We start from the raw sequence: 22873 nt of genomic DNA on the forward strand, positions 1-22873 counted from the left end.
TGTCCACTTATTAAGAGTCGTCCAGTCAGCTTGTCTTCTCGTGGGGTAAGCATTTGCTCTACTGTTCCCCTCTCTCACAGCCGGACTGTTCTTCCCGCAGTCATTCAGTGGAGGGGAGTTAGCCACTCGGTTATTGCCCTCATTGACTCTGGAGCGGAGGGTGATTTTATTGACATTGAGCTGGCTAAGAGGTGGAGGATTCCCGTAGTACCTCTCGCTCAGTCCATTGCGGCTGAGACGCTCTGCGGCACGCCTCTCACACACATTTCTTCGACTACTGAACCTGTTTCGCTCACCACGTCTGGAAATCACACCGAGAAGCTTCAGTTTCTCCTGATTCAATCTCCCTCCGCTCCTATCGTGTTGGGTCACGCCTGGCTGACTAAACATAACCCTCTTATTGACTGGAGAAAGAATGTTGTTTGTGAATGGAGTGATTTTTGTGCTTCTAATTGTTTAAACACTGCTCTTTCTCCTTTGATTTCTTCTCCTCTGATTCAGGAGGAGCCTGTAGATATCTCGGGGGTACCTAAATGTTATCATGATCTGAGAGCGGTTTTTAGTAAGTTCCGAGCGACATCTCTACCTCCACACCGCCCGTACGACTGTGCGATTGACCTTTTACCTGGCACTTCTCCACCTAAGGGTCGCCTTTACCCTCTTTCTGGTCCTGAAAGGGAGGCCATGGAAAGGTATGTGGCCGATTCCTTGTTGTCCGGCATTATTCGTCCCTCTTCCTCTCCGGCTGGGGCGGGGTTTTTCTTCGTGGAGAAGAAGGATGGTTCCCTTCGCCCTTGCATTGATTACCGGGGGCTGAACAACATCACGGTTAAGAATTGCCATCCTTTGCCGTTGATGTCGTCAGCTTTCGGTCTCTTGCAGGGTGCTACCATCTTTACGAAGCTAGACTTACGCAATGCTTATCACCTGGTCAGGATAAGGGAGGGGGACGAGTGGAAGACCGCCTTTAACACTCCCACAGGCCACTTTGAGTATCGTGTGATGCCTTTTGGCCTGTCGAACGCTCCGGCGGTTTTCCAGAGACTCGTCAATGACGTGCTGAGGGACATGGTCGACCGGTTCGTTTTCGTCTACATCGACGACATTTTGATTTTCTCGCAGAATGAACGGGACCATGTCCAGCACGTCCGGCGGGTTTTAAGTCGGTTACTTGAGAATCGCCTGTTCGCTAAGATGGAGAAGTGTGTATTTCACGCACGGTCGGTTCCGTTTCTGGGTTTTATCTTGTCGCCCGAGGGTATTCGGATGGACCCCAGTAAGGTAAAAGCAGTTGCTGATTGGCCTACCCCGGTTAATCGCAAGGCGGTCCAGCGATTTCTGGGGTTTGCCAATTTTTACAGACGGTTCATCCGAGGGTTTGGTCAGGTCGCTCTTCCCTTGTCGGAGCTCACATCCACGTTGAGGCGGTTCGTGTGGTCAGAGCGGGCTCAGACTGCGTTTGATAGACTTAAGGGTCTCTTTACGTCTGCGCCCATTCTGGTTAATCCCGACCCATCTCGTCAGTTCATTGTGGAGGTCGATGCTTCTGAGGCGGGGGTAGGAGCGATCTTGTCCCAACGTTCTGCCCCGGACGACAAGATCCATCCCTGTGCGTTCTTCTCCCGCCGGCTCAATTCCTCGGAGCGGAATTACGATATCGGTAATAAGGAGTTGTTAGCTGTTAAGCTTGCGTGGAGGAGTGGCGTCACTGGTTGGAGGGGGCTAAGGTTCCCTTCTTGGTATGGACCGACCATAAGAACCTTGAATATATCCGTTCGGTTAAGCGTCTGAACTCTCGGCAGGCTCGCTGGGCTCTTTTTTTTGGGCGTTTTGATTTTGTCATCGCCTACCGGCCGGGTAGTAAGGATGGTAAGCCGGACGCACTTTCGCGTCAGTTCGAGGTCGAGGCTTCTTCCTCCCTCCCGGTGTCCGTTCTTTCCCCCACTCGGGTGGTGGGGGCGGTCACTTGGAGGGTGGAATCCTTGGTTCGCGAAGCTCTTGTCAACATTACTCCCCCGGCTGGTGTTCCAGCGAATCTGTTGTTTGTTCATCAGGCGGTCCGTACCGACGTTCTCCAGTGGGGTCATTCCTCCAAACTAGCTTGTCACCCAGGAGTTGCTCGCACCTTGTCTCTTATTAAGCAACGGTTTTGGTGGTCTTCCATGGCGCAGGACGCTCACGAGTTCGTCTCGGCATGCCCGGTCTGTGCGACTAACAAATCTTCTAATCGTCCCCCGGCGGGACTCCTGCATCCGTTACCCACCCCTTCGAGACCCTGGTCCCACATTGCCTTGGACTTCGTCACTGGACTTCCTCCGTCCTGCGGCAATTCCGTGGTCCTCACTGTGGTGGACAGGTTCTCGAAGGCGGTACATTTTATTCCCCTCCCTAAGCTTCCGTCTGCTAGTGTAACTGCTAGCATCGTCCTTAAGGACGTTTTCCGTATCCATGGCCTTCCCGTGGATGTGGTTTCTGACAGGGGCCCCCAGTTTGTTTCTAAGTTTTGGGCAGAGTTTTGTCGTCTCCTGGGGGCCACTGCCAGTTTATCCTCTGGTTACCATCCACAGTCTAATGGGCAGTCCGAGCGGGCGAATCAAGATCTCGAGAGGGTCCTGCGTTGCGTTGCTTCTTCTGAGCCTTTGTCTTGGAGTTCTAAGTTGACAATGGTCGAGTATGCTCACAACTCCCTTCCGGTTTCGTCTACGGGTTTGTCGCCCTTCCAGTGCTGCCTTGGTTACCAACCCCCGTTATTTCCCTCCCAAGAGGCTGACGCCTCCGTTCCATCTGCTCAGGGCTTTGTTAATCGGTGCATTCGCACCTGGAGGATTGCTAGACGGGCTCTCATTCTCGCTCGTAGACGCTACCAAACATCAGCTAATCGCCGTCGCTCCAAGGCGCACTCTTACGTGTGCGGTCAAAGGGTTTGGTTGTCTACATCTGACCTTCCCCTTCATGTCCCCGCACGTAAGCTGGGTCCCAAGTTTATCGGCCCTTTCCCTATCACTAAGATTGTTAATCCTGTGTCAGTTCGCCTCAAGTTGCCTCCCTCTCTTAAGCGTGTTCACCCTACATTTCATGTGGCCAAGATCAAGCCTGTTGTTCGTTCCCCCCTTCAGCCCTCGACCTCTGCTCCTCCGCCTCCTAGACTCATCGAGGGGTCGCCGACATATACGGTGCGTCGACTTCTCGATGTGAGACGGCGGGGAAGAGGTCACCAATACCTGGTAGACTGGGAGGGTTACGGTCCGGAGGAGAGATGCTGGATTCCTGCTCGGGACATTTTGGACCGCTCTCTCATTGATCAGTTCCTTCGCTCTCGTGGGTAGGTTTTGGATGCCATGAGGCATCTTTGGGGAGGAGGTTCTGTCAGGCTTTGCCTGTCGTTTTATTTTATTTTGGGTTTATTCTTATCCAGTTTGCTGTGTTTTGTCGTTTGCCTTTGTCTCACGTCTGGTAACCCATTAAGGCTCTTACTGCTGTTGATTTCTCTCACCTGCTCCTCATTTGTGTTCCCTCTATTTCAGCTCGTTTTTCCATTCTCTCCGTGTGGCGATGTAATTTGTTTGTACCATGTTTGCTCGTAGCGCTTGTAGTTACTTTTGATCTATCCTTTCGTAGGAACGAGGCATCCCGTGAGCTGGTTTGGACTTTATTTTCCCTTACAGCTCTCTTTTGGATCTCGTGTTCCTTTTGGATTTACGTTTGGATTATTCTCTCACGGAGTATCGACTAGCGGAGTTTTCCAGTTTTACGGTCTGGTGTGCCCTGGCCACATTCTCTCTCACGGAGGTTATAGCCGGCCGTGGTTCCTATGTTTTCTTGTCAGGAGTGCCCTGCCGATTTATTGTTTGTTGCTGTGTAACCTTGTGCAAATAAACTGTATTATCCTCACCTGCATCTGTGTCCTTCGAGAACCGTGACAGGCACAAGGTTATTGTAAATTTCAGATTCATGATGTCACTAGCCCGAAAAGATAGTCCCAATCAGCTGTTTATTAAAGTCTTTAAAAAGGTAGAAAATTTCTGTTTTCTGTGAAAATATCTTTCTTTTTTGGAAACTTTGAGCAATTCGACTTAGATATTGTCATATACCATTAATATCACAAATGAAAGCTCACACTATTAAGAACATCACTGTTGATTACACAGCTTATTGGAATGCTTGATTCTGATTGCCCCGTCTCGACATTTGCAGGTTTGTTATTCCCAGATAACAACCTCTCAAAACTAATAACACATGGTAACGCGGATGCGACAAATCATTTTGACAGTTTTTTGGGGTTTATAAATATGTTTTTTGACAACATATATGACATTATATTTACAAATGATTGAACCAAATTGCCTGTTCGCGACATCTGAATGTTGTTTCTTGCACTAAAGCTGAAAGTAAATGGCTTTTCCTTGCGGAGGGGGTGCATTCGGTAAAATTTAAAAATCACATTTCATGTCCAGTTTTTTTCTCATGTGGCAAGCAGCCGTGTAATAAGTGGGATTTTGTACAAGCACCCGGCTGTTATCACAAAATAAGCCCCTTCACTGTGATACAAGACCCTCCTCTTCGCGCCGGGTCCTAATCACACTGTCTGGGCTTATTTCTGCAATAACAACCAGCCTGTACATTATTCTTATACATTTCAGTGATCTAACACTTTAGAGTGAATAAAATAACATTATTGTCAAATTATGTCAAAAAGTTAAAATGATAAGGTTTTCTGTAAAATAAGACCATTGCTATCAATTAACTCCAATTTATGTGGGTAGGGCACTCTTTTAAATTCAATGAAAAAAATGCAAAGAAATTGCAAAAGAATGCACCAGAGCTGACCAGAGCTACAACATGTATTTTTGGATATGTCATAAGTCTCCATAAAACATATATACAGTGTGTATAGTGTATATCAAGTAAAACTCCAGAAACATATTCAAGTTGTCGCTCATGACGCACATACAGCGCAGCTAATGAGCACCTACAATTAGCATTCAACTGGAATGAGTCAGATGAGAGTAGGCATAATAGAGAGGACTAAATTAAGCATTAAATCAACAGTGAGACTGTGAATCATCTGAAGGGACATGTGTGCTATTGGAGACACTAAACACGTTGATCAGAACGCGAGGAAGGAGAGGAAATTGCGAGACAGTACGTCTATAAAACATTTGGATACTGAGAGAAGTATTAAAACATAAAACAAAACAAAACATACAGTCAAATATAATCATATTAGTAATTAACAACCATGAGGAAACACATACAGATTTAATCTATACCTTGTTATGCACTGTAAACTACTTTGAGAATGTAAAGAAGCCCAACGGCAACACCAGTTGCAGTGAAAAATTTAAAAGGTCTTTGTGTTGTCATTGAGCATTCTTAAGCGTGAGATGATAAAGGGAAATAGGTCATGTGAGTGTAGGCAGTGACTCTACTTCTCTTGAATTGGCTGATTATACTGTCATTCTGTCAGAAGCATGAAATGTATCAGTGAGATGGTGGTTAGCGAGAGCACTCAGCTCTGCAAGTTGTGTCCGCAACACAAAGCTAAGGGATTCGAACACCAGGGAACACACATGTTGAAAAATTAAATATAATATATACTTTATAAACAATACTGAAAAATGTAGTTTAAATAATTCACTTTGGATAAAAGTGTCTGCCATGCATAAATGTAAAAATTAGGTTTAATTAACCTATAAAAAAGGTATTTACATACAATAAGATTATAGTGTCAGTTACCTGTTGAAAGTCTAAGGTACATAATGCTTCATATGGCTTTAATGTATTTAACATTTACATTTTTTCGGACGTACGGGCCTGGCCCAAATTGAACTTGCGTTCTGCATTTGTTTATTTGTTTGGCTAGTGGCTTATAATACAACTATTTATATTTAATTCATATTAACTAATATTTTATTATATTAACATTTTATTAAATAGACAATTTGTTGAATTTGATTGTATATTAATTTTATTAAATAAACAATTTGTTTGATGGGTCATGCAACTAAGTAACAAAGTAACGTTTTTTTCTATTGGTAACCCAAAAACATAATACTGACTAGACAAATTTTTAACTTGCTAGCTAATCTAATTTCCTTATTACATTTCTTTTGATTGTTTTCAGAAATAGTCTACAGGAATTCTACTCTTTGCAGATGTGTACCAGAAATGAAGTTTGTGCTAAAAAAAGCATGCATGCACAGTTATGTTTGTTTATGTTGTTGCTTTGAAACAGTTTATTTATTTTTTATTACACTTAATTGAAGTGTTCATTTGCAAAAACAGATAACTTCAAACAATTCAAATAATCATGTTTTTTATTATACAGTCCAATTAATATTAATCAAACTGCAGTTGGGTTATTTTAATTAATTAATATTAACAAGAAAATACAGCTTACTAAACATAGATATAAATAACTAGATGTCGCATTAGGATCTGTTTCTATGAGCCACTATACCTAGGTTGTCCGGCATATTGGAACGGTGCGAGCCTGTCTGTGTTGCCAAGTCTGCGGTTTTCCCATGGAATTAAGCTACTTTTTAACTGTTGCTGCGTATCTTTTATACACAGATATGGGTGGAACTATTTTCTTATTTAGCTGTCGATCTTGAGATAAAAAAAATTCTGAACGCTTATTTCTGTTATCTGGACTAGGGATGTTTAGCTTGTGATAAATGGTTTTGTTTTACAGATTTGACAGCCAAGCCGGTCCATTAAAACTCAAGAGAAAGCTGACTGTGTATGATTATGAAAACATATTTATTGTTGTGTAAACTGAACTTTGCTACACTACACTTTATTTGACACATTACAACAAAGAAAGGGAACCCCATTTTTCGGGAATGAGAATTCATAGCCACGGTGTTGTGGCATTCTAGCAAACCGTGAGTAATGTCAGTGGACTGTTCCAAGATGGCTTAACACTTAACTAATAGAAAGTCTTACGACGATGTTAGTAAACCCCTCATACAATCACTAATATGATCAAACAGCTATACAACAACATTGCCTCTCATTGACTTACATGAAAGAAGGTCAGTCATTCATTTTAAAGCAAGCCAAAATGATCCTCCTGGTGTGCCCTCATGACACCTTTTACAAGCGAAGTCCTGGAAGACATTCTGAGTGGCTTCAGGGGTAGCACTCAACGCTCATCTTGAATATAAAACTTTTGGTCAAATGCATCACTCCAGGGTAAAAGGCCAGAACAAAAAGTATGGTTTAACCCAAAAGGAAGTACAAACTAAACCTTAGTGCTTTTTAAAACTGCTGCTTTACTGCAAGTGGCTTCATTCACAACCAACTAACTTTACAATGTGTCGGTGTCACACAAGATGCTCACGATACTAAACTGTCAGGAGTGTATTCGGGAAGAGAACCTAATTGCAGGCAGCGGGTTAAAGAAACACTGATTAATTAAACGAAAAATGGAACAAAACACAAACCGAAAACAAACACTTCCCATGATGGAGCAACGTCTGCAATACAGCAAGGGTAGGTCAGTAAAGGCGAGGCGAGGCAAACATAGCAAAACTAGAAAAACGAACAAGCACAGGACCGCAGACACCAGGGCAATATATAGGGAGACTAAGAAAGGATAATTGATAAAGGGACAGGTGTCGGGGATGAAACACTGAAAGGAAGCTAAAAGAGGAAATGAGAGGGGTGGGCCAAAGACGAGACCAGAGAGAGTGCATGTTATTTCAGAACCAACAATAACATGCCTCTCTCCACACAAAACCTGAGGCTCTGCCATGATTCTACCACAAGACCAAGAAAGACATGACATGATGAGGCAGAATCATGACACTAAACTGTCTTTGAGTCCTTCTTGTTAACTTCATTTATCATTCAAAATGGAACGCTTGCTTCAGATGGGAACAAAGCCAGAAACTAAGTAAGATGTCAAAGCACAGAATGGATTCTAGTCAAATGCACACTCATGGGGTTTGGATGAACAGTGTTGCCAGATAGAGTTGACAGTTCCCAGCCCAAAAACGGTCCAAAACCCTCCCAAACGCACACAAAACCTCACAAAATATTTGATTAATATTTGGTTAAATTTAATCAGGATTTAGTCATTTTTAATGCCAAAATTAATGCTCCATGCTATGGCTAGCGACATACACTAGCAGCAACGGAACCACAGTAACAAAATGACATCATAAGACGTTCAAATCTCTGTCCCATGGACCTGCCCTCACATCACACACAATGTACTTTTACAGTGTAGATTTAGTTTAAAGATCAATCACATACCCAATCCGTTAATTACGAATTCAACAATGTGTATTTAAATTATATTTTATACTTCAAATATTATTATTTTTACTATTATTATTACTACATTTTACTCATTATAAACAGGTGTGTAAGTGAGAGCGAGACAGACAGACAGAGAAAGGTAGATCTTAAGCCTACCTGTAAATGCAGAACAGAAACAGGCAGTCGGTGGTAATTTGAGAGGATGCTGAAGAATACAGCTGAACGCAACTTTTCAGAACAATGTACAGTCTTGCTGAGATGTCTAGTACAGAGATGAGTCAAACTTCCCCAAAAGCTGTTGGGGAGTACGAAATGTAACCGATGTCCATCCATTCCGTGTCAGCAGTGTGCGTAAAGGAGCGGCAATCCGATTCTATTTCTGGTGTCATCTTTAAGCAGTGGGACTTGCAAAAATGCTCTTTCAACGGGAGCGTTGGATATGAGGAGATTGAGGATTTTAATTGCACCTAAAGCTAAATCCTGAAAGCAGTAGTTCCTCCAGCTTCTTGAAAATATTCTACCTCCAGCCAAAACCTACTTAGACTTCGGCATATTGATTGTTCATGTTTCCCGCTGAGTCCTGGCAGCTTCTTCTTTTTTGGCTGTTGCAAAACTATCTTTGGCAGTGGCAAACTATCACTTGTGATTAGTTAAAAGCCGCGGGCTAGCCTGCGAGCTGCCTTTGACCTCGTCAGTGGGCGTGTTCAGTAACGTCAGGATTACTAATCGGATGGAGTACACGAACAAAATTATTTTGTGAAATAATAAGCATATACAATGTACATTCAATTTTAATTCAAACCCGCCAAACTGATCCCAAATCCGGCTAAATTTTGTCCACCCGCCCAAGCCAATTATAACCCGCACAATCAAATTCAAATCCGCCCATTTGGACGGGAACCCGCCCAAGCTGGCTACATTGTCCATCAAAGTTCCACATATAGTGTACTCAGACTGACAGATCAAGGCCAGGTAATGATGTACAGCCATCTGATCAAACAACTCTGATGTTTCACAAACAGCAAAATGTCTTTAAAGTGATAGATCCACCCAAAATGTAATTTTTAAACCTAAAGAATTATATTATGTTGAACACAATTGACTTCCACTGTAAGGACAAACATTTTTCTAAATATCTTCTTTTGTGTTTTACAGAAGAAACCTTCATATACATGTTTTAAACGACATATGGGTGAATAAGTGATGACAGGATTTTTATTTTTGGAGGAACTATGCCTTTAATGACTTCTTGCCTGTCAATCGTCTGTAAGATTTAACATGATTGGCAAACTCGGTGTTGGTGGACTCCTTATTTGAAAAATGACTTCATGTGGCCCCACTTATCACCATGGAAACAGCATCACTACACAACGTGCGAAACTCAACTCTCAATTCATTGTCCTTTCTGGCGAAACAGTTTTTTGGTGCCATGACAACAGCATCTGGAGTCATGTGTCAGGTTGAACCTTTTGGAGAATTTCAATTAATACGGTTTGAGCTATACACAACCAAGAATTATGATTCCATGGTTCTAAAATATTTTTTTTTACCTGTCTAGGGATATGCAGCACAGGTGTAAGATGGAGGCGGTGGTCAGCAGCACATCCAGAGAGGTGCGGACCAGGCAGAAGGTCTCTCCGTAGATCCAGTTCAAATGGATCAGTTCTATGGCACCGAACGGCATCACCAGCACTGACACCAGCAGGTCAGCAAATGCCAGTGAGACGATGAAGTAGTTGGTTTTTATTTTCCTACAGGGGAAACACATTCAAACTGTTATTTAAAGATGTTTGTGTATTCACTAAAATCTGATTTGCGTATACATAAAGCACATGTGCATCAATGGCGATGTGTGTGGTACATTGCTGCCATAATGTTTTACCCGCTGAGAATGTCCAGAGCTCTGTGCATCCTATTAATGAGTAATAAAAGTCCTACTGGAGAGTCTGAACTCACAACTCTATATATAGCTAACTCAGAACCATTAATGGGTTCAAATCATTCTGGCACTTAACCATAACATGGCATAAAAGCAGCATACCAGCTGCCTGCCGACAATATACATCTTTGAAAGAATACAGAGCGCGGCACTGATTGGCTTTCATTCAAATCTAAAGAATGAAATCAAAAGAATGAAAAGCAACAGGCATCTGACAATTATGCCATCAGATAGTGTGTCCCCTTTGCATTGAAGCAAAATAGCACCAGATGTTTCATTTTACCCCTTCAGCGATAGCATTTCGGACAGCCTGTTTTTAAATTATTTATTATTACCGTCATGACCTAACATGCGGTAAATGACGCCTTGGAGATTTTTTTTTTTTTTGTGACTCCTACAGTTTTATCATATGAACATTATGCAGGTGGTTGAGTGGAAACATGCCGCTCGAGTGAGATTATCTAGGTGTGTGTGAAACACAATAAGCAAGTCATAAATCAGATGTACAGTATTTAAATAATCTGTAGTAAAGTTTGAGAGGGCAAGACGCAATGCTGATGCCTCCAAACTGGAGAGCTGAAGGAAACTTTTAGCATTTATAGTTAATAGCTGCTCTGAGATTCTCATCCATTTTTATCATTGACACGGTTATTTTAGTGCAATGCTCCCTTTTGTGATTGATGATGAAATATTTATAAGAATTGAAAAATAAAGACAACATTGTGCATGGATTTTAGATTAATTTTAACCTTTTTGATGCATATACATGATACGTCTGTGCATGTTACTCCAAATAAAAAGTCACGATGCACTCAGATACCAGTGTATAAAATACATGGCCTTACTTTTTGCTTGTTGAATTACCAAAGTTGGCTATATACAGTACCTCGCCCACACTTTGAGAGTGCATTCAGCATCCACTAGCATAGGCAACATATTTATAGACTAAAGAATCTAGTGTTATATAAACTGTACTGGTAAAAAAAAAGGCTGTTCTTCTGAAACCTTGTATCGCTATTTTTCATGATTTTTATTTTTTTCCATGAATCATAGTTATTAGTCACACTTTACATTTGTTACGGAGTTTTGCCAATATCTAACCCAGTGGTTCTCAGACTGTGGTACACGTAGTGCTAGTGGTTCGCTAGTGGTTAGAAATCACAGGTTGTACGTGACACGACAGAAAATTAAAAAATCAATTTATTAATTTACATTTTGTGTTTTAAAAACAATTTCAAATGTTTAATACATTATCGATAAATACAGAATACATATCATATAGCCTATGTGCAAATTTAATATACTTGTATGAATTATTGTTTATTTATTGTTCGATGTAACCAAGGTGCATGACAGGTAAACACAGAGTGGGAGCAGATGGAAATTTGTGAGTCTCTCTCTCTTCCAAAGAACTGCGTGCAAATGAAGCTTCTTATGTATTTCTGCACTTGAACCTCTGCTTAAAGCTTTTGTTAATGCTGTAAAGCGGTAATTCAACACGGGTATGTCACAATATAATTTTGACGCGCTTTAACAAAAGCCGCTGCAGTCAAGTGTGAGACTTGATGTTCAAGTTTACATATATTTATTAATCTTCTGTGTTAAATATTATTTCCACATTGTTTGCCTTTATTATAGGTTAGAAGTCTTTCTCCAAGTGCCCAAAAAGTTAATAAATCAAAAAATATATATTTTTACAGAGCCGTGTTTACCGTGCACTACAGAAAAGTGTTTTGTTTTCACTATTACTGTTGAATAACTTGAATAAACATGTTCTTTAGTTTAACAACAGTTAGTATTATTAAAAATACATTAGAATTGGATGATAATGTGTAAAGATAACGATTCACAGTTCTACTATTAATTTGAGTTAAAAAAATATATAAAAAATTATTTTATTAAAGGTAGTACTTGATCTGAGAAATTTGAGAACCACTGATCTAACCAATAAAAAGTATTAAAAAGTGCTTGTCAAATTTGACACCATAGTATTTAATCAGTTATGTATACTTCCTTAACATATCTGAGGTTTCGGTTGGCAAACAACACCATCTTAAAGGTTATTTTTTCAAGATTATCCACATGATCTAAAACTAATTTCTTCACTGTTGTAATAGAGGGAGTCACTGATGGCTTTCTTAGAATTTTACCTTTGTGATGGTGTTGACACTTTCTAGACAGACTAAGATGATGATGAGAAAGAGATTTTGATGCAGTGTGGGTGGAAATCTGAAGTGCAATTCCATACCAGACGGGGACTATTTCTGTTAATAAAGGACTGAGCTTCATTCAGCTTTCACTGATGTAGAAACAATTTCTGCATAGTTTTTTTAAGAACGCAGGTCCCCGATATTGTAATTAACAAGATGCTTATTACCAGTGGCGAGGCAATTACTAAAAAAACTTTTTTTATAAACTGCCACAAAAGTACAACAACAACAAACTACCATTTCAAAGGCACTTATGAACTGATAAACAAAAAAATCCTTGCTGATACTAGAAACAGCTTTAATCAAAGATGAACTTGAAATTTTTGCAATGAACCATTAACCTTGATATTGAGTGTGAAAGAGATTCATGGATTCCTACTATTTATGTGTCATGATATCATAATAATAAACTTTCATATTAATAATAAATTTAAATATATTATTAAAAGTTGATGACACTTAAATTAACTTAAGTTGGTGTAAGCTTACACTCAATGAACAACCAATGAATAACTCTACATCTTTATTTAATTATGTTTAATATTTAAAAATGAATCGCTTCTTGCCATTTTTCACGTGTATCATTTGTAATGTATCTTGCATTATGCTGTAAAATACAGGTTTAAGTATACTGTTATACAGTGTAAAAGCATCTAAAAATAACTCCTTTTATATGAATACTGACTAAATTTACCATACAAACATTTATTTTTTAGAAGGCTCCGGTCAAAAGGTATTGCATTACAACTCAGTCATGCTGAACAAGTCAAATGCTTAACCAGGATGTTTTTTCCCAGGATGAGAGGAAAGTGGAGAGCAGTGGGTGGAGAGAAAAGAGAAAGAGGGCGGGGTTTCTGACCTGAGCTGCCGGTCCTTGCAGACGGCCACCATAACCAGCAGGTTGCCCAAGACACTCATGAGCATGACCAGTGACAGGAAGCTGATAAGAGCAACCCTCTTCGCCATCCAGTTGCTGTGGCAACAGAGAGAAGACAGACTTATTGACAACTAGATCATATTAAAAAAACACTTAAGAGTAAGTCTTTGAATAATATGTCAGTTTCAGTGTGAAGAAATTGAACAAGACCATCAAGACCACGAACTGCATTTTAATATTTGAAGCAAAATGGTGACCGAAACATCCCTTTAGTTGTATAAATGTATTGCCTTTGATGTAAGTTTGATTTGCTAATTATTAAAGTTGACCTTTAAGAACGGTTTCGCCACCTCAATTCCCATGGAAACAGAGGGGTTGATGTCTTGTCCAGAAATAGAAAGAACATTGCCCACACAGCATGGCCGAACAATTCCTTCTATAAAAATCTTTCTTTCTTGCCATGATTATTTTTGTTATACTGATAACGTGAATCTCAACAACATATAGCATTATTTCTGTCATTGTTTCACCTCTCCTTGTCAGGTATTTCTTGGTTTAGAGGTGGAATCATACAGAATCCTTTGTTTCATGTGGGGAGAGATGTTTTTGACCTTGTGGCCTTCCATACTCTCCCCGAGTCGCGTCATCGTTCCTACCCTCCTGTTTCCTAGTTTGTGTCAATTAGCTTTCCTTCATTGTTAATCCCTTGCACCTGTTCCCTCTTGGTTCCTCTCCCTTTAAAACATCCTCGTGTTCATTGTCCTGTGCTGGTTCATTGTATGTATATGTACGCCCTACCCTGGTTGTACATGTTTGGTCTTGCTGTCTCTAGCTATATGCTTACCCCTGTTTCCTGTTACCCTGAGTCCTAGTAAGTGTCAGTTTAGTGTTTGTTATCCAGTGTTTATTTTCTAGTCTAGTGAGTCAGTGTCCTTGTATTTGTTAATAATTTACCCTTTCTTGTTTTCCACCTAGTGGGTTTTGTTTTGCCTTTTGTTATAGTGTTCATTGTTTAATAAAATTCCCTGTTAACCCCCTACCTTCTCGCCTCGTCCTGAATCCTGCCTGCACTTGGGTTCTCCTGCCCTGTCTTGCCACGTGATCCGTGACAATTTCTCCTCAGGGCTGCTATTATAATTTCTATTTATGTATTCTTCAACCACTTTTGGATATGCCTGTCATTTAAACCGTGATTTAGACTCAATATTAGCCCAACATCCATTGTAGTTTAACGTTAAGAGTAAAAATTAGCATTTTCATTCATATCTGACAGACACAATGTTTTTCCTCAAGATTGACACTGACTATGTGTTTGGAAGTTAAATCCTGTAATTGTGACTCCAGGCATTTGTCAGAGGTAACCCCCTGCCGCAGGATGCAGACAAATGAAACGCAGGGCATTTAAGATACATGATGAAGACTCATTTGCTCAACCACGGATGTCTGATGCTTCCCTGAAGTTCTTTGGCTGTTTAAATAAAACAAACAGACAACACATACCCACTGCAACACAGGTTAAGACAAATGACGTCAAAGTCAACATCTGATAAAGTGACAGCTCTATACAGAACCACTGCTATGAAGAAGGTAAGTCTAGCTGTAAAATTATGTCAATCAGGTCAATCACTACTCGACTCCTTCATGTTTTCATTTAGTGTCGAAAATTCCAAACTCCCGACTGAGTGAAAACATGCTTTTTCGTGGAAAGGATGACTGCATCTCAAGGTTAACGGAGGTCCTCTCAAATATACTTTTTATATAATCAATGATAATTATAAGAGTCACAAACACTATTTTTATATCCCATTACTCCCTCTGCTAAAAGAAAACATGTCTGACATATAAAGGAATCAACAGCAAAAATTGGGGGAAGTTAAATATTTCAAACCTTTCAAATGTTTTATTTATTATATAGAGAGACATTAAGAAAAAGTAAAGCTGAGCAGTCCTGTGTATTTTTAAATAAATAACATATTTAAAAAAAAATTGAACAAACAGTGCTGGTGAAACAAAGCAGGTGCTTCATTCCCCAGCATTGTAGTGTGGTCGGTTTGAGCATTCCCAGAGCTGTTGGAAAACAGAGATGCGACACTCGCAGAAAAGTTCGTTGGAAGAATGGAATGCGGAAGTAACTCCTGTCATGGAGGCCTCTAAATCCAAATTCTGCATTGAAGCCTATTCCTTCACAGTTTCCCAAACACATTCGCAGGTAAGTTGATAAAGCACATCTCTGTTAAAGTGGTGTTTTATTATAAGGATGTTTTTTAAACAAAACTATTGTTTTCCAAAATAAAAAGGGCTTTTCTGTGTGTCTGTATGTGTGGGTGAATTAGATTTTCTATACAGATTCATTATATAATCCACCCTCTCCCTGAATGAGTGATCAGATAAAATCTCTTACTGACTGAAATTTTTTGTCTTGTTCATTTTCAGCATTCTTTGTAGTGAATTGAATTGCAATCATTTATAATTTACTGATAAATTACTTGTGCAATTTTATATGAATGTCTTAATGTTAAACATAATTTAACATTGGTATGTACAGTTTGTACTGATGATGATAGAAGCATAAGAAACATTAATGCATGCATACTGTTAATGTATTGCAGATTATGCATCCTTCCTAGTCAACTAAAATACACCTAACTGATTAATACTGTCCCACTAAAACTCGTCGGTAAAAATGTTATTATAAATATAATAAACAAAGTAATCAGTGCATATATTTAGTGAAATGTGTTGCAAATACAGCTGCTTCGACTATGTCTTCCAAATAAACCCATTAAACCGCTTACCCTTAAACAGATTTACAGTTTGGAACTATATCCACGTGACCATGCGGGGGCGGGATCAAAGAGTGTCAAAACTCTGTTTTTTAATGTCTCTGAGCGTTCCTATCGACTACCACGTAACACATTCAGCTTTATCTGTTTTTATTCAATTGCTAGTGATCTAAAGCTTGAAGGAAATTTGCCCTCAATTGCTGGGAAACCATCCAAGAGTCAAATCCAAACTTGAACTAAGGCACTTCTTTTTCATTAATTCTCTATGCAAACAGACATCAGCCAGCACTGATTTCACGGCCACTCGTGAAGGACAAATATGCTGATTAAAAGCACAAAGTGCATGTTGTTAATTTACTAGGATTAATGAGCATTCGACCCATGCAGAAGCAGGCATTTGCAATTCTAAATATGCTTTTAAGGCTTAATATGATAGCAATCCATTACATTTGAGATACTTTTAGTTTGATAAAAAACTTTGCCGATATGTAAGAAAGCTTTGGATAACCCTATGCCGTGTTATTTCTTGTTATCTTTTTTCTTGTTGTTTCCCCAATAAATCATGATATGCAGCTAGCTCTGGCCTTTCCTGACATTAGAATTTCTCCATAAATCATTGAGCTTCAAACCTCATTCCGTTTAGCACAGAAGGGTCCATCATGAACACAACTACCGTGACCTTCAGTGTTGGTCGGGGGAAAGACTGAAATGCTCCTGATGTGCAGTAAATCAGTGAAGAATCAAAATCTTTTAAAGCAATCCTTCAAGGTTGTTGATGAAATGATATGCATCTGGTGTCACTGGAGCATTGCTTCCATTTGATGAATTCCTCAGGCGAAGTATGTCAGGCAAAATGAGAAAACGTGCCATTTTAAAGAAGCACTCTCACAAGTGCAAAAAGCCAACTTAGCTTCCACATATCCAGGGTGCCGTATAATTTCCTCTTTTTTTTTGCAGATGAGCGCTCCACATCCCTGAAGCAGAATAAGGCATCTCAATGGAGCTGAACCTCTTCTACCTTTCCCAATAGGCTCACAGCGGGATATATTTTTCATGACTATTATGAACCTTTCTTTGCCATCCTGGTTTGTGGATTGACAGTAATTAATGGGATATCTGTTAATAACTTGCACCCGGGAGTGGGTTGGGCGATACGTCGGTGTTCGTCTTCTCTAAGGGCGAATGCGACTCTTCCATTCGTGTGGACAAAAAGTTATTTCGGGATAATCGCAGATGACTGGTGTGGGTCCTAATGTGGATGCTTGTAGGCGTCATATTTCTGGATCATTAACGGGCATTTGCAGATGTCACGTTGTCAATGTTTAAATTAAATTGAGGTGATGTCAGAAACCTTCACCAATGATGAGGTGTTTGAAAACAATTCAAAGCGCTGATTCTTCTCCATCTCGTCATGTGTCGTCATACCCTACGCCATGGCCTGACAAGCACCTTCCTCCTTCACTGTGGAAGTGGATGGCTCTATTACAGGGGTGGGAGCGGTGCTGTCTGAGCGGCAGTGGAATCCAACCCGTCTTCATCCATGTGCTTACTTTTCAAGAAAGCTGTCCCCGGCAGGGGAAATTTATGATATCGGCAACTGGCAACTGGGAACTGTTGGCGAGCAAACTGGCTCTGGAAGAATGGCGGCACTGGCTAGAGGGGGCTAACCATCCATTCCTTGTCATTACAGACCACCAAAATCTTGAGTATCTGAGGCCAGATGACTCAGTCCCCGACATGCCAGATGGGCCTTGTTCTTCACACGTTTCAGTTTACCGTAACCTATCGACCCGGGACCAAGAATGTCAAAGCTGATGCCCTCTCTCACCAGTTCCACTTGGATCCTGAACCCAGAGTCCCTAAACCCATTCTTCCTCCTACCATATTCATCAGTCCCCTCATCTGGAAGATTGGCGAAGAAATTGCTGCCGGTAATCATGAAGCTCCGCCGGGAGGTCCTGAGTATAAGACTCAGCGGCAGTGGACAGCGGCAGCGGCAGTCTGACATATATCCTTGGTCCTAAATTGCAGTGGACTTCCTCACAGACTTGCCCCTGTCCGAGAAATACACTTGCATACTCATGGCTACTGATCGATTCTCCAAGGCATGCAAATTGATTATCCCATCTGCCTACAGTCTTTCAAACAGCAGAAGCGCTGTTTAATCACGTCTTTCGCAACTACGGGTTGCCAGTGGATATCGTCTCGAACAGGGGCCCTCAGTTCATCTCACGAGTCTGGAAAGCCTTCTTTCAACATTTGAACATCACCGTCAGCCTAACCTCTGGGTTTCATCCTTAAGCCAACGGCCAAGCTGAGCGGAAGATACAAGACATTGGGAGGTATCTGATGTCCTACTGCCAAGACCAACAGCAAGGCCGGCACCGTTACCTAGCCTTGGCCAAATACGCCCAGAACTCCCGAGTCATGCTTCCACTGGACTCACTCCCTTTCAGTGTATTTTTGGCTATCAACCTCCCATGTTTCCTTGGACAGGAGATCATTCTACGGTGCCAGCTGTGGACCACTGGTTTCAGGAAAGTGAGATGGTATGGCACTCCGCACACCAACACCTGCAACAAGCTGTCCGCAGGCAAAAAAAGGTACGCTGACACCCGAGGTTCCCCTACTCCAGAGTACCAACCAGGGCAACTAGTATGGCTTTCCTCCTGGGACCTCTGCGTGCGGCAGCCTTGCAAAAGCTAGTCCCAAGTACATTGGTCCCTTCCACCTCACTATAAAATATTTCCTTCATTTCATGTGTCACTTCTGAAGCCTCACCATAACCCTGTTCTGGTTCCAACAGAATACAGGGGTTTATGTGCTCATTTACAAAGCAGACATAAATTGTGGATGACTTATTTCAACTTCGTCTCATTTAAGAGGAAGAAAGGTCATCTATATCAAAGAGACTCAATGCCCTGCTCATAGCAGAGGTTTACATGTCGGTTCAATAGTAAAGTTCACAGCATCAGGGTGATTTGCAGGTTGAGTTGCTGGGATCAAAAGGCTGTGACATCTCTAAAATAGCATGTCTGAATGTGTTCAAGCAGAGAGAGAGAGAGAGAGAGAGAGAGAAATAGAGAGTTTAAGGACAGGTCAGGTTTTTCACAGTAAAATTAAATTTCCTCATGTTTTCTTCTGTATTTGAAAAACGGTTACAGAAAAAGGACCGCAAACTTACATTAAAAAAATCTGTAAAAACACAGTATAATTCCATTTTGTACACTTCACGTGGGAAATCAGTTTTTTTACAGTGTACCCCTTTATTACACACATAATTTTTTTATCTGATAACCTCAATATTTATCAGTTTAAAAATCTGACAGCAATCTGTGACAGCAGTCTTTCAATCTGTGACACATTGCTGTTAAATTATATTATGTCAATCTAATGTGGTTTGATTTTGTTGAAATTTAACAGAAAGTGGACTGGAATGTTCTCTTACTTTTTTGTGGCTGTATTTGGGACAACAGACAAAATGTCAATAAAAAAAATGACCCCACAATACCAATCACTGATTGTGAAATTGTAATTTGACTATTGTAATTGGCTTGGAACAGGTCAATGCTTTTAGGTCAAATATTTATTGGAAAGAACTATAGGTAAAGGTACTATAGGTATATTTAACAAAAGATCATATAAAACATTATGTATGATTACAGTTATATTCGCTATAAGTGGCTGCATTTAAATGAATTCCACAGCTGCACAATGTTGCTCCTTATTTTATGTTATTTGACATTCAATCAAATAATATAAAAAATTAATGTTTAATCTGTACCTCTATCTGTTTAGTTATGAATCAGTTTACAGTTTATCTACTAACAAATGTAAATCATAATTTTGGGTAAAAAAACATTTTCCCAAGAGAAAGTTCTCCTACCAAAAAACATCATCCTCCATATGGTGCCAGAAAAGTCATTTAAAATGACTGCAGTCACACAACGTTCTCCAAAAAACAATCTTTTTGTTAGTTTATTTAATGTCATTCCCTCATTATGATTCATGTGCCTGCAAAGTAAAGAAAACAGCCCGTTACCCAAATCAAAATCATGCAATATTGAGTAAACATGAGCTACATCTGCATCATCCAGAACGCTTGGATTTACCTCTCATGGCTCTTATAATAAAATTATGCACTTTAAATGTATTTCTGCAGTGGTACCTGTCACGATCGGCGAGGTAAGAACCCAGATGCAGGCAGCAATACAGGGTAACAAAAGACTTTAATTATACAAACAAAACCCACAATGGTGTGCAAAACGGACAGGACTAATAATTTAACCGAAAAACAAAGACTTCCCACGTGGGGGCAAAACATTAAGACTGGGTCAAAACTAAAACTCACTACAAACATCCAGACAAGGTAATCCAAAATGAAGGGTAACAAGAACCCCAGCAAGGTAAACAATATACGTAATAATACAGCAAGACACGATAGCATACTAACACAAGCACAAAGTCACAGGTAAGTACAACGAACGATCACAGGACAATAGACATGAGGATATTATATAGGGAGACAGACAAAGGATAATTAACAAGAGGCAGGTGGAGGGAATCAAACACTCAAGGAAAGCCAACGAGGAAACGAGATGGCGGGAACGGAGACGAGGACCAGAGAGAGAGTATAGAAGGTTTTCAAAATCTCTCTCTGCACATAAAACATAAGGCTTCGCCATGAATCTCCCACAAGACCAAGAATAGACATGACATGATGAGGCAGACTCATGGCAGGTACCCATCATTCTTTTCTAATGCAAGACTGCTCTGGACAATGTTATCCCATGATGATAGTCACATAATACGACATCAAAAACTTCTTGTCTAAGCACGTCACAGACCTAGAATAACCTCTGATGTATTCTCAGTATAAACTGTCATGACATCCAATGGAGGGATCTTCAAGATCCGGAGCGGTGTACAGTGACAGGGATAAGCAGCGCAGCATTCCCTGAAGAGAGGGACATTCTACTGATAAGCCATTAAAAGGACAGAATGTGACCATGTGGTTTGGTTTGATGTGGAACTTTGTAATATCAATGATCTATAACGTCATGATTGAATGTTCGGAGAGACAAATTGTACTCCAAGATGAAGTGTGGCTCTGTGGGATCAGTGATGATCACACAATCAGACTGGGGTGTTGTGTTTCCTCAATGGGAGATCTGAGGGCTTTGTTAGACGTGCTAGAATTTCCAAGAGCTGGATGGCTGCCAGAGCCAACACTTCTATTGAGGGTTTGGAAGAATTACACTGAAATACTAGGAAAGAAAAAGAAGTTGATTCAGGGACACAGTCAGGGGTGGAGTTAAAATTTATATTAGGGCTGCGCAATATATCGAAATGTGCATATCGCAATATAAATATCCCAATTTTATGCAATAACTGAATTGTAAAAAAAATCTAAAAACAATAGACCTTTGGATGACGTAAACAACGCTGATCCAAAGCTGGTCCAAAATAACTTCCCGTTTCAGTTTTTAACACTACACAATGGTTGAACAAAACGCAACTAACATAACATTTCTAACCAAATCAAAATGATTATCTTAAATTTTCAATTATATATGTGAGATTAATTAATTTTTTAATAAAACTGAAACCGGAAGTGCTTCTGGACCAGTGTTTAAACCTTGCGAAATTGTCTAGGCTCTATTCGTTTTAGGCTGATGCAGATAGCAGAGCGACTATGTCTAATGTGTGGAAGATGATCAATAATCAGAAATAATATAAAATATGTATTTTGGTTACATAATTTTTAGTTTTTTAAATATATATTTTACAAACTTAAACAATAATTTGCTAAATAATGCAATGTACAATAGTATAATTGTTCATCACATTTTCTTTAATATTGTGCAGCAGCCCTATTGGTTATATAATTCTTTCAATATATTTTAAAACTTGATTTTAGAAAAGAAATATGGTATCGCATATTGCATTATTAAGCATTCTATTGAATATATGAATTTAATAAAAGAAACGTATGATTCATTAGTGTACAAAAAGGTTTTAATCCAGCCTGTGTCATATCCTGATCAAACTAGTCAGTTTTACAGACTAATTCTGTAAAATTCACAAATTCTCTACTAGGAAAAAAATAGTTTGACTTGCGTATCTATTTAAGAATAATAGGCACAGAAGGAAAAAAGCCTTGCTTATTGATGTAATAATGAATGAAACAACAGATCTAAGTGTTTCATATCTATGTATACTTGATGTTACTTGAGTGGTGGCAGAGACTGTGTACGTGTCAGAGCAGTGTGCACATGACGTCTCGCTCAGATTTAGTAAACATCACAGCACTAGTCTGCATGTTGAGCGTTGTAAGTGTTTATCAGAGATATTTGTTCCTCATACATAACACATCGTTGTGTGCTACAAAATACTCATGATGCTTACAAGCTGCCTGTCATAATTCCACCTCACCTTGTCAGGTATTTCTTGGTCTAGAGGTGGAATCATACAGGATCCTCTGTTTCATGTGGGGAGAGACGTTTTGACCTTGTGGCTTTCAATACTCTCCCCGAGTCTCGTGTGTGTCCCTGCCCTTTCAGTCTCGTTAGCCTTCCCTTAGTGTTTGATATGTGTCACCTGGTCCCTATTAATTATCCTGTTTGTTCCCCATAAAGAGTCCTCATGTTTCTTTGTCCTGTGCTCGTGCATTGTACTTGTTTGCTGTACCTGTGTACCTGTTCATGAAGTTCTTGTTACCTTGTTCCTGTTCACCTTGTGTAAAGTAAGTGTAAGAGTTTAGTGTTTGTATCCAGTGTTTATTTTCTAGTCTAGT

At 40.0% G+C, this 22873-nt stretch overlaps 1 protein-coding gene across 2 annotated transcripts in view; it reads right to left on the reverse strand.

Annotated features, from left to right (window-relative positions):
- Positions 1-22873, reverse strand: part of htr4 (5-hydroxytryptamine receptor 4) — a 106258-nt gene that overhangs the window by 60610 nt on the left and 22775 nt on the right. For both annotated transcript variants that reach the window (XM_056770263.1, XM_056770264.1), the window contains exons 3-4: positions 13277-13390; positions 9819-10019 (exon numbers count right to left, since the gene is read on the reverse strand). In XM_056770263.1, the coding sequence (XP_056626241.1) occupies positions 9819-10019; positions 13277-13390 (315 nt within the window). The remainder of the gene's footprint in view (positions 1-9818; positions 10020-13276; positions 13391-22873) is intronic.

The sequence above is a fragment of the Triplophysa dalaica genome, chromosome 16, assembly GCF_015846415.1.
Source record: "Triplophysa dalaica isolate WHDGS20190420 chromosome 16, ASM1584641v1, whole genome shotgun sequence".
Taxonomy (NCBI): Eukaryota; Metazoa; Chordata; class Actinopteri; order Cypriniformes; family Nemacheilidae; genus Triplophysa; species Triplophysa dalaica.